Here is a 24,977-nt window from a genome sequence, read left to right as displayed (position 1 = left end):
ACCCCGCCAAAGAACCATTTAAGAACCTTTATTTTTAAGAGTGTAATTACAACCCCATTACAATGTAGGCTATTGCATATCTTAAACCTACCCCTAAATCTACACTCATATCACAACCTAAATATCAGCAAATGCTTGTGTTATTTTGTGCAATAAATACATTGTATTCAATGCTTAATTTTAAATACATGTTTAATATAGCCTTAGGGTCCTTTCTGTAATGTCTAATTCAATGAAGAGGAAGATGATGAGAATATACTACAAAGTTTAATAAATTACTCCAAAAATAACAGCCAACATACAAAACAGTGTGCTCATGCACAGACAATACCAGACAACTCAAGACTGAACAGACAGCAACTTAAATATATGGTAAATGAGGGAGATAATGGTGAACACCTGTGATGATCAAATTAATTTCCATGAAAACTAAAAGTGGGCAAGAAAACTGAACAAAGGAAGACATGTGACTAATGAAAACAAACTGAAGGCTTGTTCGACCTTTTACAGCGCTGCACAGACTGATCGGCGGCTGACTTGAAGCAGTGCATGCCGGTTAGAAATATTGTCCAACTTGAGAAAGTGCCAACACCACGTGACTGTGACATCAAAGTGCCGCGAGAACGATTCGAGAGCACAAGCTCCGATGACGTCACAGCTGTTCCACGATTGGCTGGATTCACCGCAAGACAAGAATCCCGTGTGTTTCGTATTTATTCTCACACCTTCAGTTCCACTAATGCTCACAAATCAGTTTTTTATAACAATAATTTTCATGTAGTCGCAATGTTATATTGTGTCATGTTTATCAAAATAAAACATAAAAAACATAGACCCCACTTTATTGATAGTTCACTTATGTTAAACTTTAATCTTGTACAAGCACACGCTGTATTAAGCAGTACATAAAGTATTACATGATGATATCTCTGAAACGTGCATTATATTGCATTTATTTCACTTCAGCTGTGATAAAGTATGCAAACACAGCGCGGTTGTCACTACAGTAAGCAGAAAGTGTCCGACTTCACATCTCCGTTTTCAGCTCCTCCATCCAGCTGCAGACGATGTCGAACATACCTTGAATGTCCATGAAAACTAAAACAACCTGAACATAACTGTGACACTATCATACACCCAGCACAATGCGATGCCAGGAAAGTGTTTTTTACTAGTTTCGGCCCTACGCAGTTATCATTTTAACACCAGCGCCACGTTAAGTAGCAAATGCCCTTGCGCCCATCAGTTCGTCCATGGTCGAAAACGAGGTGTGTTCAGGTGCATTGTTGGGATGCACAGCAGCACACAAACATTTTAAAATATAAAAAATAAAAGGTTTCCTCTCTGGAGAAACGTTCAGTCTTTCCACTAGCAAATTAATCCTCCATGTAAATATAGCGAATCCACCATGGCTTTTAAAGGGAATGGGAGATGAGAATCTGATTGGTTTATTGCACGTTACGCCTCATGACTCATTAAGAGACTAGGGACAACCCTCTTGGACCATGCACCTGGCTTGCAACTGTTTTTTTCCATGGTTAAACTAGCAAAAGTGGATTCGGACAAGCCATAAGAGCACCTGCGCTGTGCACTTCAGACCATGCGCTCAGAGCGTTAAAATAAGGCCCATAAAGTGGGATTGATGATTTTAACTTTGTTATAGTGCCTTCAGGAAGGATTCACCTCCATGACATGTATTTTTTTTTTTTTTATGTTACAACTATATGAATCATATTTTTGCTCATGAATGCACAAATTAATCATATTTAACCCATTTTATTTTTAGTGGATAAAGGACAAGATGTTGAATATGATTAATTATTTAATTAATATAATTTTGAATATATTTCATTCCACACAATCTGTTTTATTTCCACAAAAATATTTATTACACTTTAAAATTCAAAATGAGTAGAACAATCCCATTTCAATATGCTTTCATTTGACTTCACAGCACAGAATGTGTAATATCTGGCTGCATTGTTAAATAATTAATACTCTTTTCTATTGCATTTCCAGAGTCCTTTCTGTAGCCATATCCTTCCCACCACACCCTAAATACATTTTGTTTTGTGACATACCTTTAAAGGCAAGGGAAGACCTGTGAAGTCTGTAACCGGAGGGCATGTTTTCTTACGTGTTAGGCGTGTGCTGACTTCTCTAGACTGGGTGTGGAAGCTGACAAAACAAACTGTTCTGTTAGTGATTGTTAGTCATTCTTATAAATGTGTAGCTGCGTCTTAAACACTCACTGTTTGTCATAGTTACAAACAATGACACGTTAAACAGCCATGGTGAAGAAATAGTGAAATAGCAATACTAAAATTTTGTATGATAAATAAGTTATGACAACACATGTTTTTACGTTGCTTTAACTCATCAAAATAATTTAAACGTTTTTCAACTTTTTTATGTTATGGAAGATTCAACTAGTTTTTTTAGGTCAGTTTAATGTATTTAAGTTGAAATTACTTAAACATCCAAGTTGATTGTACTTTAAAATTGAAGGCAGTTTTTTTTTACAGTGAACATCAGCAAACATAAGAGAGATGAGAGAAAACAGAAAATATTCTTGAGAGATGAGAGAAAATATTAATAATACAAGAATAAGACAACAGTGCTAGGGGGGATTTTTTTTGGTGTTTTAGTACTTAAATGTGTGTAGCTCAGTTATTTCTCCAGGTGTTGAGTACAGTACACATCTATCCTCACTCGCATACCTAAGTGTGACTCAATTTCCTGGTTCATTTGAGGTGTCCATGGCTGATTCATGTATGAGCGTTTGTCTGGGGCGTTTTGCTCTCTCTTTAAGAAGACCGTACCTGAGCGTGATACAAGTTATTTCACACGCATCAACCGGACAGGAATGTCAGAGTCAATCGCATGGAGGAGTGCAGCACTGAGGGCCGTTCTTTTCGCGGCCCTGTTAGCGCTGGTGTCTGGAGGGCCCCGGCCAGAGCGCAGGACCCCAGACCATCCACAGAGAGAACAGGCAGAGTGGATTCAAAGAGTTCAGTATCCAGCACTAAGTGATGCTCAGCGTGTTCAGTTCCCTTCCCTCCATGACACACAGCAGGTCCAGTTTCCTTCAGTGGATGATGGACAGGTAAAGAGAAATATTACAGTTATTGATTTGTATGTGTGCAAACAAAAATAGGTAATTGCAATTTTATTATTTTTTTACAAAATTAAGTTGTAAGCTTTCATAATTGCCAGAACAGATTTGTTTAATTTCTTTTACAGCAGTGACATTCATTTCAGAGTAAATTAAAAGTATGGTCATGAAGAGATATTTCAACAGTCACTATGTTGTAGTTATAGACATTGCTGAATGTAACTAAAGGGTGAACAGTTGGCGTTTAGTCTGTGAACAACTATATTCCAATTCCAAGTAAAATTGTCTGTAGCCAGATTTAAAGCTTTACAATTTCAGATAAATGGTTTCAGGACAGTTTCAGTTTTAACATTTGGTGCATAGCTACAATAAAATGTGGAAAACTTTTTTGTTTTGTTTTACTTTCATTAGAGTTTATCTTTATTTTATTTGTATATATTATCTGAATAAACTTTAGATAAAGTGTACCTTCTATTTTGACAATATGCAGTATTTATGCAACATTTTGGTGAGAAAAAACATTTGTGGTTGTAACATCTGTAAAGTTAAGCTTGTTTCCGCCACGGAATAAAACTACTTAAAAGATAGAATTTTTCTCTCAATTGCGAGTTTAAATCTCACAATTCTGACTTTTTTCTCTCACAATTCGGACTTTTTTTTCTCATAATGCTGACTTTTTTTCTCTCGCAATTGCGAGTCTAAATCTCACAATTCAGACTTTTTTTCCTCACAAATGTGTCTTTTTTCTCACAATTCTGACTTTTTATCATATAATTCTGACTATATCTTGCCATGTTCACTTTACATCTCACAGTTCTGACTATATCTTGCAATTCTGACTTTATATCTAACAATTCAAATAAACAAATATCAAACTTTTTTTTTCCTCGCAATTACGAGTCTAAATCTCACAATTTAGTATTTTTTTCTCACAATTCTGCCTTTTTTTTTCCTCAATTGCAAGAGAAAAAAGTCAGAACTGTGAGATAAAGTCACATTTATCTTTTTTATTTTTATTCAGTGGCAGAAACAAGCTTCCATAGTAAAGCTATTTATCTCACATTTTTTATGTAATTCTGTTTCAAATGTTGTCAATAGCTTATGCCTAAACTGAATATGAAGTTTCTGCATGTTACAGCCATCCTCAGTCTCCCCTACACTGGTCCTAGAAAGTATTTTCATACTTCAGCCACTACTAAAAATGTTTTAATGTCACTATATTAGAGATTATTAGGTTTGAAAGGATGATAAAAAGCAAACTCTTCAAAATTAAGGCCAAAATTATTTTTGTGGTACACTTTGTGGTTGTCAATTTTTTTTATTTTTTTTTATTTTTATTGAAGAGAACTGAATTTATGCATCCAGAAAAGTGAAGTTAGTTCTGAGACAAGCGTGTGCAGCGTTTATTTTGCAGATCATACGTGTGTTAATATTCTATCATGTAGTGATTCACAAACAGGGGTATGTGTTTCCCTTGGGTATGCTTGAAAGGTTTTAGCTTTTGCTTTGTTTAACCTGTAAAGCAAACACTTTTTAATTTAAAAAAGATCCATGCCTCATTGAAGATAATAAGTAAGACTTTTCCACCAACACTTTCTATTGCTTTTGAGTAGCATTTAATGCCCACTTTAATAAAATGAACGATAATGCTGAATCACATCAGTAAAATATGCTTTTAAAAAAAAACAAAGTTTAATCTTTTTGGGGTCACTGTATATAATGTAAGATAATGTTTCTCATTTGCCTCATTTTTTCCTTTTTGTGTATTGTTTTACCCGTAATTAAAATCTTTAAAAGGCTATCATTTTTATTCATATTTATTTATTTTTTAAACACTTCTTGTGTGTTTCTCTCTTATCAGAGATGTGCTGCTGGTTACTATCTAGACAGAAGCGATCAGTTTGCCCGCTGTGTTCCCTGCTCCTGCAACGGCCACTCAAACGAGTGTGAGCAGAAAACCGGCCGCTGTCTTGTAAGTGCTATACTAACCTCCAGTAATGTGTTTTTATCATTAGTTTGTTTCCTGTGCTCATTTACATTTTACACAAATGCTCTGTTGAACAGAATTGCCAGGATGAAACTGCGGGTGAGCACTGTGAACGCTGTAGAGAGGGATACTATTATTCGAATGCGGCTCAGAGAAAATGCAGGGCGTGCCCATGTCCTCTCAGCAATGAAGCCAACAAGTAAGTCTCACATATGTGATTGAAAAAGTACAATGTAAAATGACTTTACTTAGAAAACCTGCCTTGAAATTTGCGAGTACTTCTTTCAACTTTGTATAGATAAGTTGTATGTTTGTATTTGTAACCAGAAATTGTGAGTATTCGTAACTCAATTTGACAGGTTGACAAGGATGACAGGTTGTAAGTCAATTTTTTGTTGGCAGCTATTTTTTTGATTGGGAACATGACAAGTGTAACAAGGTGAAGCCCCTTCAAACAAAACCATTTTAGGGAATCAACGTCGATTTATGAAGTCAACTTATGTTCTCTCACAAATTTCTGTTGTACTGACAATTAAAATTTACTTTATTACGTGACAAAATGGTAGCCTACTCATTGAAATCAATTATCCATTTTTCTTTTGTTTGTAATGTTGCTGTTTGAGCATGAAAAAGCTCTGCATAGTTACAAAGTCCCTCCAGCGGGAGTTCTTCTCTAAATCAGAGTCACTGTTTCTGAACTCCCTAAAACGCCTCCATTGTAGTCTTGAGTTTACAATATTCCTCATTTAAATAATTTATATGCAGAATAAAAGGGCGGGTCTGGTTGAGTTTGTTAGTAGTGTGTTGAAACCAAGCAGCAACTTCCCACGGTCTCTCTTGAAGCCAACAAGTAAGTGACTTAAAATTAAATTAATCAACTGGCCGCTAGGAACAGGCTCCAAAAGGGAGTCAAATCTGTATCTCCCCTATGTTAAAATGCTTTACAGCAGATTTTTTTTTACAGCCTGGTACAATTTTTTTTATTTTGGTCTTTACCGCTAATTTTGCCCTTCATGACAACTGTGAGGGGGTTGAATTTTTTTAATAACTTATTGGTTTAAATTATATTAAGCCTTACAATTCTGCATAATTAAGGGCGTGGCCACTTGAGTGACAGGTGCATTGCCACTATGGTCGAGCTAGGCGGGCGTGGTTTCAGTAACCAGGCACCTCAGCTCCACACACATCCCGCCTCTTTGCCCGTTTTCAGTTATCCGGGAATGACGCGCTGCCAAGATGGCACCGGCTGACTTTAGGCTTCAAAAATGCTCTTCAGAAACCTACGGGTGACATCAGGACACTACATCAATTTTTTTTACAGTCTATGGTTGAAACTCATGGTTATGGTAAGGGGCGGGACATTTCCCAAATATGCACAAATATCACAACAAACTGATCCAGCCGACCAATCAGAGCACACTGTGCTTTTCAGAAGGAGGGGCTTTAAAGAGACAGGAACTAAACAGAGCGTTACTGAAAGACTGGGAAGAGACGAGCTGCAACAATGGAGAATATGGGGAAAATAATCAACATTCAAGCATGAAAACCTGTTCTAGTAGAGCCATAAAACAAGACTTGTAAAAGGGCATTATATGGCCTCTTTAGGTTTACTGACAGATTTAAGTGGATATCTTTTTATTTCAATTGTATCTAATGATGTAATGCATTCATTATGTGGCATATCTTTCTGCAGTTTTGCAGTGGGCTGCTCTGAAACAAGTGGCAGATTCCAGTGTGTGTGTAGAGAGGGACACACAGGTGAACGATGTGAGCGGTGAGTGGTGCAGGATGAAATGCTACAACTTGAATTTCCTAAAATTGATCTTTCCACAAAATATCCCAGTGTGCTTCACATACTCTTTGCAGTATTTATGTAAAAACTCAAACTCACTCATGTCATCTATGACTACACATCATCACTGCTGAAAAGACTAGCTTCTTCAAGCTGCATTACATTAGATACTGCTATAAACCATGGTAGCCAGCATGGTTTCTCTACTGAAGCTGGATGTTCAGGGAAGTTAAGAAGCCCATCATCCAAAACACAAAACATGCTGAATCCACCGCATACGATCACCTCATGACATCTGTCTGCTGCTATGCATGTAAAAGATGTAGATGTAATGAAGTGTTTCTGAACATGTTTCCTCAGATGTGCCCCGGGATATTATGGCGATCCTCTGGTCTATGGTGGGCGCTGCCGTCTGTGCAACTGTCCTGGAACCTTGTGTGACTCTAAGACCGGAGGTGTGCATTTCTTTGTGTATTATATGTATGGTAACACTTTAGTTTAGGGTCCAGTTCTCACAATTAACTAGTTGCTTATTAAAATGCATATTGACTGTTTATTAGTACTTATAAAGCACATATTAATGCCTTATTATCCATGACCATATTCTACAACCCTTAATCCTACCCAACACCTTATTCTTTTATAGTGTGCAGGAATTCTCTAGTGCTCCAAGACACAAATACAGATCAACAGTGTGAAGGTAAAGGATATTGCTGGCATCACTGGGTTTCATTATTTTTGAACATTTCCATTTGTTATTGCATCCTATGTTCTTTTGTAACGCTGTATGTCATTTTCCAGAATGTGATAACTGTGCACAGACATTGCTGAGCGATCTGGAAAAGCTTGATGTTGAGCTGAGAAGAATCAAAGATCAACTGGATTTAGACTCTTTCAGACCTTCGTCAAAAGAACATCTGAGGAAGCTTGAAGAAGCCATAACTGCCACAACGGTATTCCTTCATACCCTTCCTGTTTCCTCCTTTTTTTATTCATCAGTATTCTGTCCTGTGAATCTATAAAACATCTATGGGTTTTCCCCAAAGTAAAGCCAAATGCAATATAATATGCAATAAAACTGAAAGTTTTACAACAGTAACTCAAAGGTTATTACTGCACATAGAACAAGTGTGATCATGTTAACTTTAATATTATATCACACACACGCACACACACACACACACACACACACACACACACACACACACACACACACACACACACACACACACACACACACACACACACACACACACACACACACACACACACACACACTTGTTCTTTTCTGTTTAGGGCTGTTGCATGAAATAAGTGAGTGTCTCAAATTATCATAGTGATTATCGTTTACCTCAGAATCCACATCCAGCTAACTTAATGATTATATTGAACATAATGCACAATTGCATTCAGCGTTGCCTGCTGTGGTTGGATGTAGTCTGGGACATAATTTGGTGAGTCAGCCAAATTTTCAGACATGACTGAACAGTTGCGGTACTTGAAAGTGTGTTTCAACTGCTAAGGCAAAAGCAAAGCAAATTTTTATGACTTTTTGGTTTCACTTTATTTTACAGTACATGCACTTAACATGTACTTACATTAAACTTACCTAAGAAAGTACTGGGTAATATAAGGTAACATGGGTTAAGATCAGGTTTAGGTTCAGGGTAAGTACCTAGTTATTGTAATTGATATAATAAATACATAGTATGTACATGGGCATGCTACTGACGTTTAATTTGATGACTTTTGGTTATTTTGGGTATTTTGAAATCAAACAAGCAGTTTAATGTTTTAAAATCTTTCCCAAACTCAATAAGCATCAACAGAACAATATATAGTTTAAATCTTTTCATAATGCAGCGATAATTATGACCCAGATCAAAGCTTTCACTCATTTTAATGTATTTTGCTGTTGTTATTGCTGACATCCAATGTTTCAAAGAACATAAATAAACTAGAATGTAAAGAAATAAAGAAAATATGAGTGGTGCTTGCAGTGGCAAAACTCGGTACTCGGTTGCTAGGGCGTTTCTAGGTGGTTGCTAGGGTGTTTAGAGTGGTTGCTAGGAATTTGCTAGGTAGTTGCTAGGGTTTTTATGGGCGGTTGCTATGTTGTTGCTAGGAGATTGCTAAGGAGTTCTGGGTGGTTGCTAGGATGTTCTGAATTGTTGTTAGGTGGTTGCTATGGTGTTCTGGATTGTTGCTAGGGTGTTCTGATTGGTTGCTAGGCAGTTGGTAGTTGTCAGATAGTTACTATGAAGTTTTTATAGAGTTCTTAACATATTCTTAGCATGATTTAACACTTAGCTAATCACTATTAGTATGTAGCTATTCACTGTTAGCATGTGTAGCATGTTGGATGTCCTTTTTGCAAGCATGAGTCAAAAGAGCCGACTCCCATGTCTCTCCAATGTTCTGATGCACAGATATAGGTCTTGCTAAACAGTTTCTAGGGTACTCTGTTTGGTTGCTAGGGAGTGGCTTGGCAGCTGCCAATGATGATGATACTCCAATGGCTGCTTGCCAGTATGAATGATATAAACCAACCCTACGATGTTCAGATTTGAAAATATCCATCTTTGGGTTTGGGTTGCTTATGGTGCTCTAAATGGTTGCTAGGGCATGGCTAGACAGTTAGCATGTTAAACTAATAGACTGCATGTCTGCCCAAATCAAAAGAGCCAAATTTACAGACTGGTTTCTCACCCGAAACAACAGAGCCCACCCTCATGGCATTCTCTGGTGCTGAGCTATGGCTTATTCATGTGTTTGTACAGTTGCTAGGGAAACTCTATATGGTTGCTAGGGAGTGCTAGGGAGCTTTGCCTATGGCAAGTATCACTAATTATAGGCTAATAAACACAAATCTAATTTATCTCTTTATATTCTTGCATGCTTTTTTAATTTCAGAATCTTGTGAATTTATTCAGTGTCACAGTCAACAAACAGATGCCTAAAATTAACCAACTGGAACAAGATGTTATCAATCTGGGCGATGATATGGACAATCTAAAAGAACAGGTACTAAAAGACTTTCCTCTTATAAAAAAAACAGATGCAGATTTCATGTGTATGAGCAGGCAAGTTAGAATTGCTGGTCTGACAAGCATTTTAGTGTTTCTTTTGTCTTTGCACCTGCTGCTGGAATCAAATAATTTACCAAGCCTTTGTATGTCCAGGCCAGGAAGCGATCAGAGGACTCTCAGAAAGCTCTTGCTAATGCTGAAAACAGCCACCAAAGGGCAAAAGATCTGGATACTGAGGCACAAAACCTCCTTACAAAAATACGAGGTAAAAACACAAATTGTTTTTTGTTAATAAGAATGAACCTGTAATTCTCTGTGGTAATGAGGACAGCAGTTTAGTTTACATGAGGTTACTTGGCAAACATCGGTTAGCATTCCTTTTGTGTCCTGAGTTGAAAAATCGCCACAGGTGTGCTGTTTTTTTTCCTGATGAGGAAGCCGAATCAATGATGCCTCTTGTGTAGCAGGCCTGCCCTAACAGATCCTGTAAACAATGCCAGACTACACTGACCCTATGAATGTTTCCAGCCACAACTACTTTGGGGCCATGGTTTGCCTTTAACAGAGTGTCTCTTTTTCACCAAGTGCAAATAGCACGCCTTGTTGGCAAGCACTATTTACACTAGCTCCGCCCAACAATGCCTGGATGGTCCACTGAAAATAAAAAAAGACGCACATGTTTCAGCGTCTTCAGTGGTGTAGTCAGTAGAGCGTAAGGCTCACTGAACTGGGTTTTGACACAATTGACCCAGGTTCGAATCTGCCTTTGCCTAGCTCTTCTCCCTTTTCCCTTCACATATAACATCGGAAAGGCATTTACTTTCAATAAAAATGAAGAAAATGTTCTAAAAGTGAAAATAAAGTGCAGAAATGTATAATAATAATACAAGTATTTATTGGGTAGGGTTAGGCGTCGGTATAGGTGTAAGGAGGGCTTTATTGTCCTATTAAAGGAACACTCCACTTTTTTTGAAAATAGGCTCATTTTACAAGTCCCCTAGAGTTAAATAGTTGAGTTTTACCGTTTTTGAATCCATTCAGCCGATCTTTGTATCTGGCGGTAGCACTTTTAGCATAGCTTAGCATATATCATTGATTCTAAACATTCCATTAGCATCTCATTCCAAAAATGACCAAAGACACTTTCAATATTTTTACTATTTAAAACTTGACTCTTCTACAGTTACATCGTGTGCTAAGACAAACTGAAAATGAAAAGTTGCGATTTTCTACACCTATATGGCTAGGAACTACGTTCTCATTCCTGCGTAATAGTCGCAGATCTTCGCGGCCGTACCATGGCTGCAGCGGCGCAATGATTCGTTGGTATTCTCTAAAACATGGTGGTAGTATACACCTTCGACTTACTATCACAGCCCTTTACAACACACAGAACCATGGCTAATCACACAGGTAAATCCACTACACAATTTGTCGGCTGCAAGACTGAAACTTTCTCTGCAACTACACGAACTTAGTGCCGGTCACATTGAAAGTTACCTAGCTGGGGGCTACTTTCAGGCGCAGTAATATCATTGCGCTGCTGCAGCCATGGTACTGCGATGAAGATCCGCGACTATTACGCAGGAATGAGAAAGTAGTTCCTAGCCATATAGGTGTAGAAAATCGCAACTTTTGATTTTCAGTTGGTCTTAGCACACGATGTAACTGTAGAAGAGTCAAGTTTTAAATAGGAAAAATATTGAAAGTGTCTTTGGTAATTTTTTTTATGAGATGCTAATGGACTGATCAGAATCAATGATGTATGCTAAGCTATGCTAAAAGTGCTACCGCCAGATACAAAGATCGGCTGAATGGATTCAAAAACAGTAAAACTCAACTATTTAACTCTAGGGGACTTGTAAAATGAGCCTATTTTCAAAAAAAGTGGAGTGTTCCTTTAAGGCAGCATCCATTTAATAATTTTAAGAAATCCAATTTACACTCTGTTATTATTGCATCCTGTACAACAATACTGAGGTGCAAATAGTATGTATCTGCCAAAATAAAGTATAAATAGCATCTAATTACTATTCACACATATTGCAAATAACTGCTATTACATGGTGTAAATAGAATATATCACTATTTTCACTTAGTGTGCAGTTTTGCAGTGATCAAAAATATTTCAAAATCAAAATAGCATTTATCGCTATGAAAATATGCTATTTTCAATTAGTGTAAATAGCATCTTTTAACACTTTTTTAACACTTTTTTAGATTCAAATTCTAAGATTTTTTGAAGAAAGTTTAGAATTTGGATTCTAGAATTTATATCAATTCAAGTGCACAATAATGATTAAGTTGGAATATGTAATGAATTTGAAATATAATGTGTTGTTCAGAGCTCCTGAAACAGCTCATGGACTCCAACAGCAGTGGAGCAGCTCTGCCCTCCGCGGATTTAGCAAAACTTCTGGAACAGTCCGAGAACATGGTGAGGGACATGGAAAGGCGACGCTTCACCACACAGAAAGATGCAGCCAAGAAAGAGCAAGCTGAAGCAAATAAATGTAAATATACCCAGATCAAACTATCGATTTAGTCTGTGAATGTCTAAGAAGCTTATGTAATAATCACTGGCAGCGGCTGTATTAATGTGTATCACTTTTTTAATGTTTTCATTGCAGTTTTAGAGAATGTTAAAAACATCATAAAGCAGTGTGATGAGAATGAAGTGGCATCCAAGCGTGTTGATATCCTGCTGAGCAACTATGAGGCCAAGCTGAAAGAACTGGAGGATTTGCTCAAGCAGGCTGCTAATATGGTGAAGAAAGCCAGCAATCAGAATGACATTAATAGTGAAGGCCTTAAAGACATTCTGGTAAGCATCAAGAATCCTCAAAACACATTCTATCACGAGGGAATGTGCATTAAGGGCTTTTCTTTTTCTTAAAGAAACGAGTGAATGATTTGGAGCGTGAGAGAGACCTTGTTGGGGATCAGATTGCTCTTGCGGTGGACCAGCTGAAAGACACTCAGGACCTCCTGAACATGTTCAATGACAGTAAAACGGTAAACTTTCAGAAAAATGTGCTTAACATAAGAAACTACAGGAGGTTTGGAGCTTCATTTATAATCACACATGAACCTTTGGGTTTGGTTGAATGCTATGAAACCAGACAGAAATATTTTCAGGTCAAAAATCTAAATAAAAAATAAACTATAATTTGCACACAGTATATATAAAGCCTTTTCTGGACAACTATGTATACAGGGTCTAAAATGAACACTCGCCAAGTGCCAAATGCGAATAAAAATCGATGTTGGCAAGTACATTAAATGATAACAATTGCCAGTTGGCTGGTAAAATTTTTATGAATTCCATCAATGCATGAACTAGAACAAACGTGAACGACACTTGGGACAGTTGACGGGCAAGCACTCCATCATCACGAAAGTTAAAGCCATACCAATTTAAATATTCAAGCGCAAGAAGATACGAAAGGGAACTCAATTCATTATTCACGTGCTGTGTGAGAAGTTTAGTGTGCGCACACATCCAAAGCGTGAGCCCAGAAAGCCGCGTCTCAGACAGTGCGCAAATACTGAAATGAATTCTGTTTCACATCTTCTTTTGCTTGTACGGACATATTCACACAAAATTGTAAAAAAAATGCCTGTCTTGCCAGGTATCTTAGTAAACACAGTTGGTTATGGCTTGAGTGAACGTTATCAGACGAGAAAGCAATGTGAATAATATTGCGTTCCAGGGAACCTGTAACCCGTGTTTTTCCAACCTTCTACCCGTGAAAGTGCACTGGAATGGCAGTCAAACCTGTGACTTCCCACCCGTGAACTCGTACTAGATCGATGTACTCCCAGTTACGAGCCCTGACGTCACATTGCCCGCAAAACAACACTGGCAGCCCCTACGGATGTGGTGTTTATGGAAATCGTACAAGTTATTTTACACATAAAGTAAAATAAAAGGTAAAACGGCTTCTCTTGCCTCATGCGCAGTTTTTTCTCCTCCGTTTCCCTCAAATAAGCAAGAAGTAAGCACCTTTGGCGACAGAAATTATTGTAAATGAGCATAAGCCTAGTACGGTCCGCCATGCTTTGTTTACATCTAGCTATCCCAATTCCTTGCGCTAAGGCAGTTTGGCGTGACTTTGCCTGGAACGCTACTAAGTCGTGAGTCGTGGTTTGAAGTCGTGACTTACGGGCTCAAAAACCTGCCTGGAACGCAGCATTAGTATCAGTATATTGGATCCGTGCATGAGGTCTTAAAGTGACAGCAGCCTAATATTTCTGCTGCTGTCTTTGTTTCTAAAGTTAATCAAACAACAAAAGACAGAGAAAAAATCATTCACTGCGCTGAATAACTTTTGAAATTTTAATAAGAATTAATCAATGTTTAATTTATACAGTGAGGACTAGTCAGTGTTATCTACCTGAGAAATACTGTTACTTGTCTTTAAAGCTACACTGTGTAACTTTTTTAGTTAATTCTTAGCTAAAAATTCAAGCTTTGCCTTTGCGTTTTAACACTCGATGGCACCGTGTCGAATGTGGACGAGGTCGAACTGAAAGCCATGTTAATCTTGGACTAAATCGGCCACCGTAGGAGTTAAAACGAAATTGGAATTGTGAGGAACAGAAAATAAAATTCACTGGATGGTCATATACCTTTTCACCACTAGATGGGGGAAAATATCACACAGTGTAGCTTTAATCATGTTTTAAATGTATATTAGTTAGGCTAGTAGTTTTAGCCGTGGTATCCAAATTGGAATCGAGAATTGTGCATTTTCACTGGTATCTAATTTTTTTTATATCATTACTGCCTGTTTTTGCAAATTGACTTAAGTCACTGGCCATTGACAGGTGACAAAAAGTTTCCGCGGGATATTCACCCCAAATTTTTATTCAAGTAGTACCAGTTACAGATCGGTTATATATCAGTTACAGTTTTAGTGATTTCACTGGTGACAAATCCTCTTATGTTCCCACAGGAGTATGAACAGCTTGCCGCGCAACTTAACGGTGCAAAGACTGAACTCAAGGATAAAGTCCAAGTCACCTCAAAAGCAGCAGCCAAAGAGAAGATTGTGAAACAGGCAGAAGAACATGCAGAGAACATGTACAAACTGGCCAAAGAGCTGCAAGAGTAAGAGATTTTATCAGTTTACTGACACCTGTGTAATATCATGTGTATCACAGAGTGCCTCTCATGTTACCACAAATCTTCCCATGTCACAGATAAATCATGGCAAACTTTCACACCCCTTTTCACCTACTCATAAAAAAAAATTATTTAATGGCAGTTCCATGTATTCTTCATACATTTATATGTATATCTTCCACATAATGTTTTGTTCTCAGAAGGAAGAGAATATGTAGATGATTAAAACTGATCTTTTCTCTCGGAAAGGGCTGTACAGAATGTGAGTGGGCGCTCTGGTGTGCAGACCACTCTCTCTGGGATAGAGGCATACAAAAACATCACAGACGCTGTCAATGCTGCAGAGGAGGCTGCTAAGAAGGCCAAAGAGGCGGCAGACAAAGCGCTTAATGTAGGAGACTTTATCAAATGTGCATAAATGTCAAAGTTAGGATACATACATTGGCCCAAAAAAGTATTTGAACACTTATATCACACTTGAAAACTTATGAATCTCAATGAATTACATAAAACATTAAAGCAAGTAGCATTTATTTTAAAGAAATTTAGCACACTTTTCAAGCCCAACATTTCACAAACAGAAGTTTAAGGGGCCGTTTACACAACACTGAAAAACTGAAAATTTTTATATGTTTTGGCTGTTCATCTACACATTAATGTTTTAGGGACCTGAAAACGCAAACTTTTTTTGATAACAGGTTTTAAAGTGCGAGTTTTTGAAAACGATACTATTATCATCTCTGTGTAAACTACAAAAGCGTGAATTTGTGAAAATGGTGACCTCATGCAAATGCGTATTACGTGTTCAGTCTATAAGCGCGTAGTGTTTCTTTACAAAGTGACAGCAGAATACAGCGTTTTAGCTGTTTTTGCGAATACATGTGACAATGGTGTCATCTGTACGCAAAAGACACGCAAAGGAAAATCTTTTCCGTTTGTAGTACATTCCTGTTGTGTAAACGTACCCTAAGTTAAAAATGCTAACAACAAGATATAGTGTTGTAAAATGACATGCCAATAGTTTGATAAATTACATCTGTGGTTACTCTGAGAACTGTTGGGGAACTGACTTCCCCCAATATTTTGTCAATCATACATTTTTAAGTGGGACTTGTTCATTTTTCTTTCAGGATGTCAGTCAAGGGGACTTAATCAACAGGGCAAAAAATCTGAAAAACAATGGCAATAACCTACTTAAAGATGCCAAAAATGCAGCTAAAGATCTTAAAGGTGACATATGTGTGAATGTAAAATAAAAACTTAACTAGATCGATCTACACATTGAACTTGATTTCATTGAATTGGTTACTTAAAAACTATTATTACGTCTATATCAGGAGCAACCAAAGACCTCAATAATCAGAAGGATCGTTTGCAAGACACTGAGCAGAAAAAGAAAGCACTAGAAAAGGAGCTGCTCTCTGTTCAGGATGGTTTGAGGGGAATTCAGAGAGGTAAGAAAAGAGCATTGTTTGAAACCATTAAGCCCATTCCATACACAAGACAGTCTCATATAACCCGTTCATTGAGAAGTTTGTTTACAGAAGCTTTATGAAAGTACAGGTGCTGGCATGTTTGATTTTCATGTATTGTATCTTATATCGTTTTCTTTGCTGGGAAAAAACTGACAAGTACCCAAACATCAGATTAGTCTGATCAATGGACACAGCTTAGCTGTCAACTAAGACCATTTAAAACTTTATCAACAGGGTTATGAATATGCTTGAAAATATGTTTTCATTCTGTCTGATCACAGATGACATTGGTAAAATTATCGACGCTGCTAAGAAAGCGGCAGCAGCAGCCAATCGCACCACAAGTGACACAATGGACCAGCTCAATGACATCAAAGCAGAAATCACCAAAATCTCTATTAGTCCTACTGTCTCAAATATTGACAATGTTCTCAATAATGTGGAAATGACTGGTAAGTGCTGCACCTTTAATGGGCTGTAGGTAGAGATGGACCAATATTACATTTTCTGCCGATACGATAGCAGATTATTCAGAATGATATTTTGCAGATACTGGTAGTTATATTTTGTTTCTTTCCAAATTAATGCTGTAAACCAAATAGGGAACCCTCTCATTTGGTACATTACTATAATCTCAGAGGTTATATTAACAACAGAGCCAAAACTATTACATTCAATTTACGGCTCCTTTTGAATGACAGTTTATAATCGGCCCTGATCATCATCTGTTTTTAAACGGTTTTGGCCGCTAGTGAAAATAATTGTTTTTATAAGCCGATACCGATTTTTGGCCGATACATCGGTGCATCTCTAGCTATAGGTGTTGTTTTTAATCAGTTTCTTCCACAGCTTTCACTTTTGTATTATTTTCTCACTTTCTCTTCACTTTCCATCTGACAGTCAAAAATCTGAGTGGCTCCGTCCCATCCCTCCTGGATAAAATAGATGAGTTAAATTTCCAGATTGGCTCAGGGAACAATGTGTCTGAAAATATTAATAAGATAAAGGAACTGATTGAGCAAGCGCGCGAGGCTGCTAACAGGGTAAGATTATTTATTTTTATATCCTACACTCATTTAAAATAAAGTGTAATTGCTACAATTAAAGTGAGGCGGCAGCATTTTTCAACCACATTTTAATTCAATTAGTCAAATTCAACTCAAATAATCGAGTGAAATAAATGGTTTTTGATGGTCCACTTTAGACATTCTACTAACTATAAGTAACACTGCAACTACATGTCATCTAACTCATGGAGTGTTGTTCAGTAAGATAAAGGATTTTTCACATATTGGTCTTCCTGTCTGTAGATGACATATATAATTTGACACGAATGATGAGGCTAAAGTCTATAAGACCTGTTTAGATTTCATGACCCATAACTTGTGTTTTTTTTTTCCCAATAGAAAGCTTTTGGATAATGTTGCATGGTCTTCATCACGTTTCAAATCTGTTGCAGATTGTTGTGCCTATGAAATTCACTGGTAATGGATATGTGGAGATGCGTTCCCCGAAAGACTTAGATGACCTGCGGGCATACACATCTCTTACCCTGTCTCTTCAGAGACCAGAGAAACCCCCCATCCGGGGAGACGGCACCAGACGTCGTCGTCAGACCAAGAAGGATGAAGACGATCTGTTTGTGCTATACCTCGGAAAAAAAGATGTGAGTGTGATTTCCTGTGTTATCAATTGTGTGAGGATACAGCTACATCAGGAAGGCTCATTTTAGATTTTGTTACTCTTATAAATGCATTTATTGAATGTTCTCACAGGCATCTGGAGACTTCATCGGCATGGCTCTTCGAAATAATATCCTGCATGTCATTTATAAGCTCAATGGAGAGGAGTACGATGTCGAGACAACCAACATCACGGAGTCCTCTTCTGATCTGTCTTTCTTTGACAAAATTGATCTTTACAGGTATAGTAACATGCAACATCACTTAAAAACGAACTATTGGTATATATTCTGTTTGTTCTTTAAGGAAGATACAATTATTAGTGTGGTTTGGTTTGAATCCAGTCAATGCTGTGTTGCCAGTGTTGCCATGTTAGTTCCTGAAAGCTTATTATTGCTTATTGAAAGCTTAAATGTTATTACTGTCAATAAAACTGCAGTTTTCAGTATTGCAGAGTAAGTGTCCCCCTTTTGAGTTGCTGCATGTCAAGTGTGACACATTTTCAAAAAATGCAGTACTTTTTTAAGTTCAGAATGTAAATGGACTTTTGCACTGGAGGAACGTTTTCATAGTTCCTATTACTATTGGCTGAAGTAGCCACTTTGTGGCGTGTGAGTTTGTATTTCCCATGACTAAGATGAGATGATGATGAAACAATAATAAGGTAATTAAACAAAAAACTGTGATTTTATCAACGTACTTTAATTTGCTCATTGCCAGTAGATCACACGCATAATTTTTCACTTCCATTAGTGCTTTTTTGGAATTGCTCTCTCATGCTAATTTAGTAAATCTGGCCCTAAATGTTGAAATTAACATGAATTAAGATTAATAAAGGCTTTAGAACCATTTTTTTGTTAATGTTTACTAAAGTAGTTAACTAATGTTGACAAATGGAACCTTATTGTAAAGGTTTACCATTATATTTTATCAACTATATACACCTGTTTTTTTTGTTTCCCACCTAGAATTTATCAAGCTGCGGAAGTCGTTCACACACAGCAGTTCACGTCCATCAATCCAAAGCCTCCGCAGACAAAAGGAAATCTGGGCGATCCGACACGCAACCTGCTAGATCTCAGTCCAGATGATGTGGTCTTCTATGTAGGAGGTTATCCGGATGACTTCACAGTAAATATGCCTTTTTTTCCTCATAGTGTCACTGGATTTTGTGTGATGAGTTCTTTCACTCATCCTTCCCTCGCACTTTGTAACAAATTCTTCCCTCGTGGGTCAAAATAACCCGAAGCCATACTATTATTATTTTTTGGTCCAAAAAAGCTTATTTCATTTCATTTTGATAATATTTTTTATTTATTTTGTAATGCAATTTTTTGGGAGTTGTTTTTTTGTTACTTTTAACCTTTAAATACATATAAATACATATATAGTAATTTAAGCACATTCTTCATATTCTTTTCAAATTTCAAAATAACTCACAATTCCATGCATAACCCTTTGAATTCAGGTCAAAATATCTTACATTGGGTATCTTTGCCGACCTCTTGTGGAAAAAAATTCTGTTTATTCCTATGGGGGTCAAATTGACCCACAAGGGAAGGATTTGTTACTTTTTAAAATTTCAATCACAAAAGTCCTCGAATTCAGTAAAAAAGAAAAAAGTGCATTCGTGGTTCAAGTGCGCCAAAAATGACCTCTCAATTTTTAAAATTCAAAATGACCCTAGGGAAGGATGAGGGTTAATTCTTGGTTCATTTTTAATACATATTTATTAAGACCATTTGTCTTTGCCTCTTTTAGCCACCAGCCTCACTCAACTATGGCAAATACAAGGGCTGCATTGAGTTTTCCACCTTCAATGACAAATTTATCAGTCTGTACAACTTTAAGAATGCGGTTAATATTAACCTAGAAACCCCCTGCAAGAGGTAAGCTATCAACGTGTGAATGGTGTGATGTTTATGTACTAATAATAATAAGTAATAATATATATTAACAATAACACCAATCGTGTTTATCACATTACTACATTTGCATGTACATAAATACTGTAGACTTTGATAACAGTGCATCAATTTTGTCACGTTATAAAAATGAAAGAAATAAAACTCTTCCTCACTCTGTTTGCTCAGACAAATCTCACTCAGCTCAGATTCAGATTACTTTGAAGGCACTGGTTATGCCAAAGTCCTGCTTGAAAGATTCCTCTCCAATCTATTGATCCAGCAGAAAGTGGAAACCAGAGCGAAGGATGCTCTTTTGCTATATTTAGGAGATGAGAATAATGTAAGAATTTGTTCATTCCTATTGAACCTTATTTCTGTTGTGTCTTTTATACAGTTTTGAGATCTTTTATTATTGATTTTCTTCATATCCTATCAGGACTTTTACTACAGTGTCTCTCTTGAGAGAGGTTACATTGTTCTACGCGGCCGAGAGAAAGATAATATTTTGGCGCCCGTCATAAGTGATGATAAACCAAGCCTTTCTCCGGTAAGGAATATTGATGCTGACTTTTTCTCTAAGATACTGTACAAAGGAGTGGCAGTGATAATGAACTTGCAATTTTTCTTCTGTATTTCAGGAAACAGATGTGAAAGTCTACATTGTTGCAGGGAAGGAGTTTAAGGTCCGAGTAGGGAACATTGAGGTCAAAAGGACGGACTTCATTCCACAAAAGTTCAATTACTTCTACATCGGTGGCATACCCAACGCTTTGCGTGAGAGGTCCATGTCTTCATATTTCACTCTTAACAAGTGATTCAGACCTTTTCTGAGCAATCATATGATGGTTTACTAATTCAGAATTATTTTACCCTAGATACAATATCACTATCCCTTCTCTAAAAGGGTGTGTGAAAATCGGCACTGCTGGTGGTATAACGCCAGATGTTCCAGAGAAAGTGGGGATTGGCAGAGGCTGCTCTAATGACTTACTGGTAATCAAGTTACAGTAATATTGTGTAATTTATGTTGTTGAAATATGCCCAAATGGGCAATTGAAACCCAGAAATGTATAATATCTTAAACATCATGCTCTTTTCCAGATGGTCAGGAAAGCTGAATTCAGCCTAGGCAGTGTATTGGAGAAACTCAATGTAGACTTCAGCTTAGACGACGTGAACCTTTCACTGGGCTTCAAGAGTGCAAAATCAGACAGCATCCTGCTGCAAACCAGCAAAAATGTAAGCGTCCCTTCCACAATTACTTACACTATGGGCCAGATTTACTAAACAGGGCAAATTAGCGTGAGAGCGCAAAACCAAAAAAGCGCTGACAGGAGTAGAAAGTTCTGCACGTGATCTACTGACCACATGCAAATTCAAGAACACAGACACAGACAGTTTAAGACGTGCTTTTTGGGGCAGTAAATAATGGCACAAATAACAGTAAACTGACAAGCGCAAACCTTAGTAAAATCCCATAAATTTTGCATCTGAAAGGGAAACTCCTACATAATGCAATAAGATCAGCTGCAAAAATAACCCTGTCCATGCCTTTTCAGAGCTAGATTTTCCCTGTGTTGTTAGTAAATCCTGACAGTAGTTTTTTAAAAGTCAAAAGAGGGTTTGCACTGGAGCAAGCTGCTAGTAAATCTGGCCCTAAATGGACAAATGAATGTGTACACTCTTCTGATTAATGGGTTTGGCTATTCAAGTAATTTCTGAGGAAAAATTCTACATCATACAATTGTGATGACTGTCAAAAACTTAAAATGGATTTCAGAATGGCTTAGCATTTGATTTGTTCTCCAAAACCTGCAGCACTAAAGCTGACATGAACAAAACTTTGGCCAATTGCATAAAAATAGCCATTATGTGAACTTGTCTGATTAACTAGCATTTAGCCAAAAGGCAATCAGTCTTACTTTTCATTATCAAATTAGACCAATCTACATTTTTTATATAACTGACTACTTTTTATGTAACTGAATTTATGAACAGTCATAAGGAAAAAGATGACTAACCAGACTAACAGGACTATTCCTGGTGTAACGGACATAGGCCAGTGAGAGCTGTGCATGTTGGCGCACCTGCCTCCCATCCCGAAGACCCAGTTTGAATCCCGCTTGGAAAGCATTGAGTCGGAATGATTACATTTAGTGCCGTGACCCGGGTTGGGAGTGAGGTTTTACGGCAGGGGTTCCCAACCACGTTCCTGGACCAACCCCAGCACTGCACATCCATTACAGGTCTTGGAGTCTCTAATAATGATCTGAATCAGGTGTGTTTGATCAAGGAGACATGCAAAACATGCAGTGTTGGGGGGGGCTCCAGGAAAGTGGTTGGGAACCTTTGGTTTATACTCCTTGTTAACACGCCCGCCTCCCACGTCAGAGACCCCGCTCTGAGCGGGTCAAGTAGGACCAGTCACATTTGGTGCCATGACCAGGATGGGAGTGAGGTTTAAGGGATGAGTGTAAGTTACACAAGTAAGTGCTGTTTGTGCAAACCTTACTCTCCTAATCTCAAGAGGCGCTCTAGCGACTGATGCTAGAGGCTGTGGTCTGTTAGCTAGCCCGCCTCCCACGCTGGAGACTCCCGTTCGAATCCCTCAGAGCGGGCCGAGTAGTACCGTTACACTGGCAGTTTATAAAAACGGCCCTGATCGGGATGTTCAGAATTATTTGAGAATATTCAGAAAAGCGTATTGTGCTCCAGTGGAAGCAAGGAATTCTGATCTTTTGTACAAAGTTCACATGCTCAGTGACACTTTTTCTTACTGCACATTTTATTAGCAATTTACAAATTGTAGTAAAAATATCATACAGAACATTGTGTATTTAACATTGGCTCTGTGATTTTTCTGTGGTAGAATAATAACATTGAACTTTCCATGGAGAAAGGATATGTGGTCCTGAAATTCCAAGGCAACATGTGGAAATCTACTAATCAGTACCAGGATGGTGAATGGCATTATCTCACTGTTGTCGGACAGGGTCAACGGTAAGATTCATTTGATTTGATACCATAACTTTTTTTGATATCCCAAAATTGGTATGGAAACCTAGCTATTGTAACGGAACGTATTGTCAGGGAGGGTTTACTTACTATTTACTTACTATACTAATTATATTCTGACACCCCTGCCAATGAGATGTGTGATGATAGCCATATGAATGGTTCCTGTGCAGTGGTAAATACTGTTAAACATGAGTCTCTTAAATTGTAAATACGCCTTTGTTTTAGAATTGAACTTCGTATTGATGAAGAAGATGTTGGACAGAGAGAGAGAGACTCTTCATCTGGACTGTATTCCTCTAGCCTACTCCTGGGCAAGGACAACTTTAAGGGCTGCATCTCCAACCTTTATCTTAAGAGGTCACTATTTCTAACATTTATTAAAACCTATTATTTCTGCACTGGAAACTCTCCCCACTTGCCTAGATTTCCTCATAAACATATATTTACATTATCTCTGGGTGTTTACCAGTAAAAATGTGTCAGCTCTTACATGTTTGTGTGTGTGTGTTTGCAGACGTGATTCTCTTTATAGAGCAGAGGATCTGAGTACTTACTCTTCCAGAGGAGACGTGCTGTTGAGCACATGCAGTGCCACACAAAATATGTAACCACGGCGTAACTATTAGTAGGTCGGTTTATTTTTAGCACCATTAACAGCATTACAATATTGTGTTTTTACTTAACAGCAAACTCAGTGTTCTGTTTTGTGTTCTTTGTTTCCAGAGATGAAGAGTACCTGAAAAGAAAACATTTACAGGGAGATATTTTGAATCAACGCTGTTTTTTTGTCAGCATAACCAAGCTCCTTTAACCAGATACTGCGCTCTACATGTTATTTTCATAATTAAAGACAATTTAATTGCATGTCTGTAGTAGTACTTAATATCAAGGTGCCATAATTTATATACAATATGTATTTTAAAAGAATACAATTACAATTTTATAATATTGGTAACTTTCGTTCTGTTATTGAGAGGATGCAGCTAATCTAAACACTGATCCCATCAGCTTGGTTGGCATTGCAATGTTTGCAAACAGTATATCTAACCTATTTTGTTGATCCTGGAACAACATTCCTGTCCAAAAATCTAATCATAACCATATATCTACCCCTAACCCTAACCCTACCCATAAGTTATCCCTAAAATCAGAGGGAAATGATTGTTGAATAGCACTGATGTAGAAACATCAACCCTAAACTTGACACAAACTGTAGACTTGTACACCCTAAAATCTGATTGGTTGATTGGAATGCTGTTCCAGGAACACTTGGTGAAATCAGGTTCTGTTGTCTTGAACAATGGGGGACTGTTTTTTTGGCTGCTTATGTGAATAAAATTTAATTTATAAAATTAAATTGTGTACTTAAGTATAATTAAAAACAATATCTCTTCTTTTCTCTTAACATTTTACTGAATGAATGAATGAAGGAAGGAAGTTTACCATCCAAAGTGACATTAAGTCAGGTAATGCTTTTTTGCTGTTAAATGTGAAGTTGATTAAGCTCAAAGAAAACCTAATAGAAGATTAGGGATGGAACGGTATATGACAATTTCATATCACAATAATAGTGACCCAAATTATCACAACTAATATTATCATGGTTTTGTTCAAATGAGATGAAAGTGTTCAAAAAGAAAAGTCACCTCAAAACCACAGAAACCAGAAACAACACAACATCACCTGTGTTTTCTCTCGTATTGACTTTTGCAATGTGCTTCTTACTGGGGTTTCTAAAGATACTTTAAATAAGTTACAGTATGTTCAAAATTTCTGCAGGTAAAATTTTAACTAGGACCAAAACTCAAGATCATATTACTCCCATCCTGAAGTCACTACACTGG

The 24,977-nt window shown here is 37.4% G+C and overlaps 1 protein-coding gene across 1 annotated transcript; it reads left to right on the top strand.

Moving 5' to 3' along the window:
• Window positions 1–2,755: 2,755 nt before the first annotated feature.
• On the top strand, window positions 2,756–24,509 carry LOC307128002 (laminin subunit alpha-3). The gene is made up of 31 exons (XM_079819517.1): window positions 2,756–3,106; window positions 4,977–5,087; window positions 5,180–5,301; window positions 6,796–6,876; window positions 7,255–7,349; window positions 7,541–7,594; window positions 7,696–7,847; window positions 9,808–9,918; window positions 10,077–10,188; window positions 12,269–12,436; window positions 12,554–12,747; window positions 12,822–12,938; window positions 14,882–15,036; window positions 15,301–15,442; window positions 16,182–16,281; window positions 16,389–16,505; window positions 16,808–16,978; window positions 17,427–17,569; window positions 17,986–18,192; window positions 18,302–18,450; window positions 19,177–19,339; window positions 19,970–20,097; window positions 20,302–20,455; window positions 20,552–20,662; window positions 20,754–20,896; window positions 20,991–21,108; window positions 21,217–21,354; window positions 22,985–23,115; window positions 23,359–23,490; window positions 23,648–23,762; window positions 23,857–24,509. The coding sequence occupies exons 1-30, from the start codon at window positions 2,771–2,773 to the stop codon at window positions 23,739–23,741; spliced, it is 4,149 nt and encodes a 1,382-aa protein (XP_079675643.1). The 5' UTR covers window positions 2,756–2,770; the 3' UTR covers window positions 23,742–23,762; window positions 23,857–24,509.
• Window positions 24,510–24,977: the final 468 nt, after the last annotated feature.

This window comes from Gobio gobio (assembly GCF_949357685.1).
Source record: "Gobio gobio genome assembly, chromosome: 6".
Taxonomy (NCBI): domain Eukaryota; kingdom Metazoa; phylum Chordata; class Actinopteri; order Cypriniformes; family Gobionidae; genus Gobio; species Gobio gobio.
The sequence above is the reverse complement of the archived record's forward strand: the minus strand, read 5'-3'. Positions and strand labels throughout refer to the sequence as shown.